The sequence below is a fragment of the Brassica oleracea genome, chromosome C2 (assembly GCF_000695525.1).
Source record: "Brassica oleracea var. oleracea cultivar TO1000 chromosome C2, BOL, whole genome shotgun sequence".
Lineage (NCBI taxonomy): Eukaryota > Viridiplantae > Streptophyta > Magnoliopsida > Brassicales > Brassicaceae > Brassica > Brassica oleracea.
In genome coordinates, this window is record NC_027749.1 from 7,959,399 (window position 1) to 7,967,337 (window position 7,939).

At 24.6% G+C, this 7,939-nt stretch overlaps 1 protein-coding gene across 1 annotated transcript; it reads right to left on the reverse strand.

Moving 5' to 3' along the window:
* Positions 1-5,232: 5,232 nt before the first annotated feature.
* LOC106325159 (non-specific lipid-transfer protein 4-like) lies at positions 5,233-6,007 on the reverse strand. The gene is made up of 2 exons (XM_013763183.1): positions 5,595-6,007; positions 5,233-5,429 (listed from the first exon to the last, which is right to left on the reverse strand). The coding sequence occupies exons 1-2, from the start codon at positions 5,921-5,923 to the stop codon at positions 5,420-5,422; spliced, it is 339 nt and encodes a 112-aa protein (XP_013618637.1). The 5' UTR covers positions 5,924-6,007; the 3' UTR covers positions 5,233-5,419.
* Between the last annotated feature and the right edge of the window lie 1,932 nt (positions 6,008-7,939).

Below are 7,939 nucleotides of genomic sequence, written 5' to 3' on the forward strand. Positions count from 1 at the left end.
GGGATAGTGACAAAAAGTATATACTTTAACTTGGTCTTTTTCCTGCGCAATAAAAATGTAAAGTTAAATTATATTTTTCAAAACTTTTGTTAATATTTTAGATTTTATTATTTTCTTTAGCAATATTTTAATTTACATTTTATTTAATTAAATTTAAAATTAAGAAAAGTAAATAATTTTGCTTATTCAAAAATTATATTTAAGAATGAATGTGTATATATTTAAAATTATAATTTTGGCTTGATTTTTATATACTTGTTTTAGTTAAAATATATTAAATAAAATTACATACAATTAAAAGGAAATTTTTTAAATTTTTCTTTACAATTATCAAAAAGCAAAATTAAATTGTATTTTAACAAATTGTAGATATTAAAAGAAAACTGATAGTCTTAGGATTAGAAATTTATAATTTAAAAATAAAATTTAGAAGAAATTATTTTAGTAAAAATAAATTGTATAGTCATTAAAAAGGTTAAATAATTTTTTGAACAATATTGTGATGTTTGAATTTCTATTATTATATTATTTTAATGTTATATTTGAATTAATTTAATTTGATGATAATGTATGAGTTATTAGTTATTACCATAATTTAAAAAACTTACAAAAAACTAAATTAACATTAAATACAAATGTCTATGTCATAATTAATTTTAAGCCTTGTCATATTTTTTAATAAGTCATGTCATTTTGTTCAAATGCAAGTGAATATGATGATGACATATAAAAAAAATTGAAAAAAAAAATTTAAATAATGACTGGAGATATCTACTTGTACTATGCAAATTGATATACTATCGTTTAACCTTTGACTGTTTAAAATTCTGTTTTTTATATTTACAGTAAGGTCAATATGCAAAGGTGTGAGTGTATATCAGTAAAAATTTGGAGTAAAACATTTTGTTACTCTAGTTTTCTCTATACACTCACACCCTATATATATTAATGAAATTTGGTACTAAGCTTTACCAATCAGGTGAAATGATTAAATTTTATTATTTTTGATTTAGGTTTTTTGTTTGAATCGTGTTTGTAATATGAGTCTGTTTTAAAGTCAATTTAATAATTTTGTAAGAAAAAACTGTGATTTTTCTCTCATACCTTTAATACTTTTCTCTCCCTCTTTTTATCCAAGAGAAATGCTGAAAGTATCTCCAACCATGATATCCAATTTGATGTTGAAATTACATCAAATTAGTGTTTTGGTTTCATTATTTTTTTTTTGTCATCTCCAACTATGACACCAAATATTACACCAAAAATAATATAATATATTATTTGATGTTTTCAGTTTTAATAATTTTTATATTTTTATTACTTGTAATTAATAAATAATTATTTTATCACACTTTATTATATGTTTGTTAAATTTTTGTAATTTTCTGTTTATAACATTTATTTACATTTATATTTTTTTGTTTTAAATATTATAATTTTTTGTATTTATTTTATATAAATTATTATATCAAAAATTACAAACTATTAATTATGAAAAGTACATAACAAAATAATATATTTTAATAAAATTTGTATTAGTTAGTAGAACAAATTTAACTATATTATAAAATAAAAATAAAAATGTTATTTTAATTTTTGGTGAATATAATAGTACTATATAAAGCTTTAATTAATTACTACTCTCTCCGTTTCTTAATAAGTGTCAGTATGATATTTTTTACATAGACTAAGAAAATTGCTAAAATATATGTAAGTTGCTATTAATTACACCTCTCTGACCAATAGTATTTGAAATAAATAAAATTATTTATAAAATCAATACAGTTTGCAGTTAATTTTCAGCTGAAAGTAAGTATAATTTGTAATGGAATTGTAAAGTGATACTTTTTGTGTAACAAGAAAAAAATGTTAGAATGACATTTATTATGAAACAGAGAGAGTATTAAATAACTTTACAATAATGTAATATTATTAATTGTTCATTAATGATTAAATTGAATAAATATTATAATCGATATTTGAAAATAAAACTATATTACATCATACTGATTCTGAAAAATATATTATATATGTAAAAATAATTTTAAAATACAAAAAATAAAATATATTTATGTTTAGCTACAAATTTTAACTAATAATAATAACTGAACTACATTATTAAAATAAAACATAATAAAATATGCATATAAAATATTTGGGGTGATGAATAGTGTTACACCAAATTTTGCATAACACTATTTACTCTATACCAAATTTGATGGATTGGTGTCTTTTTTTTTTTTTTGTGAATAAACTACATCAAATTTGGTGTCTTAGTGTTACATTGGAATTGGTCTGAATAACACTAACTTTTATTTTTCTTTCCTCTCGGGTAATCAGTTTTGTTCTATTTATTTTACTTTATATTTTACCAAAAAGACATAGATTCTCTTATAATGTTTGTGAAATTGTGAACAAAAGAAAAAGTTGGTGAACAAAAAAAAAAGAAAAAGAATTCTCTTATAATGTTCACAAGAGTAACTCTATTATAGAGTTGAACCATTGGAGCAAATTCAACTCTATAAAGGATTTACTCTATTTTAGAGTGAAATATAGAGATAATTTTTGTGTACCATTAGAGCATCTCCAAAAATAAACTATATTTTGATTTTCTAAAAATCTATAGTTGAAATTTTAATGTGTTATTCTCCAAAAGCAAAACTTCAACTTAACTTCAAAACTATTTGTATTTTATAATATGGTCCTTATATTTGTCATAACTAATTTGAATTTATAAAAAAATTATAAATAACTAGCACATATATAAACATATTACAACAATATTAATTAATAAAATATTCTATTAAAATATAAAATTTAAATAAAAATAAATTAATATTAAACTTCAAACAAAATACCATACTATTCCATAAAATAATTTTCTATTAGTGCATTTCGAAGTAAAAATGGCTCTCCTCATTTTTATTTTGTAGATTACGAGCTAAAATTTGTTGAAATCAGGTGATATTAATACTTATAAATACATTAAATCAGAACAAGAAAGTAAAAGAGAAACATAAAATAGTGCTAAAAGACTAATTTTATTTCGATGATATTAATACTCGTGAAATATTCGATATGAACAAAAAAAAATTGTACGAAAAAAAACATCAAAACAACAACAACAACAACCATCTTCAGTTACAAAAAAAAAAGTTGAACAATATTTGAAAATTTTGAATGTTCCGGATCAAACTTATCTGATTATTAGTATTGTTGTAATATTTAAATTTGTGTAATAGTTATATCTTCGTGTAATTTTTTTAAAATTTTTTTTGTTAAGTTTCTCTTGTATATTATTGTTGTCTAAATCTAGTTTAAAATATTTTAAAATCTTATTTTAAAGTTTTATTTAATTTTATGTGTAAAATTTAAATTCTGTAAACAAAATTTAAAATATTTAGGAGATATAATTTTTAAGGATTAAAACAATAAACGAAAAAATATTTATGAATCATAATGGTGATGTGTGATTGTAGGGACCAAAATGCAAATAAAATTATGAAATTTCAAATTTGAAGTTTTGAATAGTGAAATTTCAAATATAGAGTTTCACTTCTCAAAACTTCAAATTTGAAGTTTTGAAATTTCTTTTTGGAGAGTAAAAAACTTTATATTTGAAGGTATAGAGTGTCTTTTTCGGAAATGGTTTTAGTCAATCATTTGTCAACTAAAAAGCCGTACTATACAATTACATTTTTAATACTATCCAATTAATGCAATTTATAACTGAGGGACACGTTTATCAAACATCAAAACTCACAAAGTCACAACTCTCCCAACTAGCATAGCCACAATTCCTAAACCCATTGGACAACGTTTCACATTTCCATTAGTATTTTAGATTATTGCCCACATTATGCTACACGTATTAATTATTGTTGGTTATCACGATCTCGATTGTCTACGGCTTAAATGATAAACCAGGAGCTTAGTTAACACTTCAACGTGTTAGTTCGGTTCTTGGAATAATTAGATTGAACTGGCTGGGCTGAAGATTGAGCTATGGTTAAGTAACCAAACCGGATTTTTCACTAAGTTGTAAACCGATTGTTGTAACGTGTTATTCTTAAGACCACCTTCTCGGGTTTGTGAGATAGATTTATCGAGCTATTGTGATATATTTGAGACGAAAAGTATTTGATTCTTCTTCGAGTTTGTTAGTTATGGATTAGACGTTTCTGATTCGAGTTCCAACGCATTTGGTGCATATTAATTTGACTTATAGATGACAATATACTTTACCGTACATTATCCCACATATTAATGCATTATTATTTATCCATATTCTCATTTTGATTTTTGAGACAGTTAGGGGAATTTGACATGAAATTCTACTGTATGCTATATTTTATATTTTGTTGGAGTCAAACGAAAATTATTTACAAATATTTGCATAAATTTAAATCATAAACTACATTTGTTTCTTTGTTTTAGACCAAAATAGTAGTCGATTTCTATTCATGTCGACAATCGTGAATATCTCCGTGTTATGGTACAAATTAATAATTCATACTCTCTCCTTTTCCAAAAATAAGATGTTTTAAATTTTTTATTTGTTCCACAGAGATAGATTTTCTATATGTTTAAGGTACTTTTTATACTTTTAAAAAACATTAAATGAAAATATTTGAACTGATTAAATTTCATTGGTGAAAAGTTATTGGAAAGTGCATGATAAAATAAAAGAAAAATTAAATTATAAACATTTATTGAATTCTTAATAAGCGTGAACACTTTAGAAAATCTTACTTTTGGGAACAGAGGGAGAGAGAGTAATGTTCTAGGTAAAATAATAATTCATAGTTCCCTGAAAGAAACCATTCAAAACACTTTCGTATTTCAAAATAAAACCATTTCTAATAATTCACTCTATTTTTTCTTTTAAAATATAGTAACTCTATAATAGAATTGTGCTGTACTCCAATAGTATTCTATTTTAGAATAAAAATAAAGTGATTAACATAAAATAAATGAATTACTCTATATATAAAAAATCCATTTTTACTCAATATAGAATGAAAATAGACTACCATTAAAATATTTTTACTATAAACTCTATTTTACGGTGAAAAATAAAATAAGTTTAGAGATGTTTTGATAGTATTTGGTTTCTGGTACCACCTCAAATTTATAATCTTGACCACAAAACTAAGATCTTAGTTTATCCATATTTATTGGTTATAGAATTCTGCACTAGTATCATTGATATGTACGAAGGAGCTGGATAAAGATATAAAGAGAAGATGTATTAATAAGGTACTATTTTCATATCTTAAACATATCAAGATACAATACAAGAAAGAAAAGATTACAAAGTAACATGACAAGAGTATGGTAATAACAGCTTAGATAGCCGTCTTTTATTATCTTATACTAAACCATACACTTCATGCTAATGTTGACATAAACTCCCATTTCACTTGACGCTGCAACAATAAAAACGATTAAGAGTATAAGTTAGGACATAAGAAAAAAAATCAAATGATGGTCTCTAGATCCGGTAATTAGCTAAGTAAAGAAAAATATTTTTTTTTTTAAAAACTAAAGAGAATGTGAACTTGCACTTAGCAAAAAGAGAACGAAAAGCTTACTTGTCGCAGTTGGTACTCATGGAGATGGGATAGGGAATGCTAACACTGCATTTTCCAGGAAGGCTAGAGGCTAGACTTGGGTTGATGCCCTGTGCAGCGGCCTTTAGACACTTGCATGCTTGTTGGCGGTCCGCTGTGGTTTGAGCCATACCATTCAATTTTTTGACTCCCGCACAGCATGGAGGTGGCACCTCCCCGCCACTCGATAGGTAGGTAGCACATGGAGCCAAGCTACTTGTCACTGTGCCACATGTGATTGCTGCATCTACTGATGCGACAATGCACACCGTCAAAACAAGGCATGTAAAGAACCTAAGAGCAATAGCCATGGTGTTTTGATTCTCCTTTTTGTGATAAGAAAATAGGTTGATTTAGCTGAGTTTTGTTTTCTAAGATTGTATTTTGCTGTTGGTTGTGAGAAAAGTGTGAGGTGGTCATGGGTTTATATAGGGACTTTAGAAGGGAAAAATGATGACTAAAAGTAGATCGTTTGTTAGTAGTTGGATTGCATTTACTTCACTCAAATGTGCTTTAAATATATTTAAATATAATGATTTTGTTTACAAAAAGAGTGTGCTAGAATGTACATGATTTGAATTGTTGTTATGTTAAGCTAACATGATTTAAGCTAAAACATTATAACATAGTGGTTTGTGTTGCCTGTTGCGTTACCAACTAGATTCAAATCCACATAATATACATTCTGTTATAAAAATATTAATATTATAAATGTGCTTTTGATCAAGAGGTTTGTAAAAAGGTTACACAATATCAATAATTAAGCAATAAAAAATAGCAAAGCAACAATGTACACAATCAGTAATTTCTCACCTAGGTTTAATATGTATGCAATTTATATTTCATTTCGTCCAACTGAGTGCAATACGTAACCATGGCGTACGGCAAATGTGTGTATCCTATACCAGATTAACTTATTTAATTATCAGCTATGTGGTGTTCAAAAAAAAAAAAAAAAAAAATTATCAGCTATGTCATACACGTAACTTGATTTAGTAATCAATTATTATGTGCACTACGCCACTACGTTCGTAAACTTATGAACACATAGTTCTTTGGCCTTTGAATACTGATCAAACAAGTAATAAAATGAAGATATAAACCTTAAATAGAGTGTTCACGTAGGCGAAAATAATACATCTTCTATTTGTTTTTACAAAATAATCCTTTAACTTTTTACTTAAACAATTATAACCGAAAATATTTTTTTAGTGAAATATATTATTTATATAAATATAATTATATTTTTATTTACGTAATAGTTTGTAAGGAAATATTTAGTGTAAATAATATCATAATTTTATAAAATACTAAAATAAATTGGGTTGGTTTTCAACTTTCACAAATAAAAAGTATTATTTGTAAACTTAGAAAATAATATATCAAGAATATTCTTTTTCAAGAGAGAAAATGGAAAAATACATTGGAGATAAATCCATCTCTATTATGAAATTCCTCTATTTTAGAGAAAAAAATAGAGGAATACATTGGAGAAGGTCTAAGGCATGGCCGACGTAAATGATCGACGTTGAGATTTTACATTTTCTGATTCTTACTATTCTAAATGTTTCAATATAATTTGAATATTCCCTTTGTTTTATAATATAATGGTTTAAAAGTATTTTTTTGTTTCACTATATAACTTGTTTTTATATTTCAATATAACTTTATACTTATTGAATATTGTGTGGCCAATTAAATTATGTAAATTATTGTGTATTGATTAAATTTATATATTAAATGACAATTTTCTAAAGTAATAAGTTTTAAATATTACAGATTTTAATTAAAACTGGAGGATATAAGCCTCAGATAGAGTGTCCACGTATGCGAAATAATCGGCCAATGAGAAACTATATTTTTGCCATGTCACATCCTCTATTTGTTTTTACAAAATGATCTTTTAACTTTTTTACTTAAACAATTATAACCGAAAATATTTTTTTAGTGAAATATTTTATTTATATAAATATAATTATATTTTTTTTATTTACATAATAGTTTGTAAAGAAATATTTAGTGTAAATAATATCATAATTTTATAAAATACTAAAATAAATTGGGCTGGTTTTCAACTTTCACAAATAAAAAATATTATTTGAAAACTTAGAAAATAATATTCTATATTGTTTTTTAGGAGAGAAAGTAGAAAAAGACATCGGAGACAAATCCATCTCTATTATGAAATTTCTCTATTTTAAAGAAAAAAATAGAGGAATAAATTGGAGATGATCTAAGGCATGGCCGACGTAAATGAGCGACATTGAGATTTCAGCTATTCTGATTTTTACTATTCTAATGTTTCAATATAATTTGAATATTCGCTT

What these genes read in the sequence shown, in the direction of transcription:
- LOC106325159 (XM_013763183.1), bottom strand. Translation starts at nt 5,923, where the DNA reads ATGGCTATTGCTCTTAGGTTCTTTACATGCCTTGTTTTGACGGTGTGC.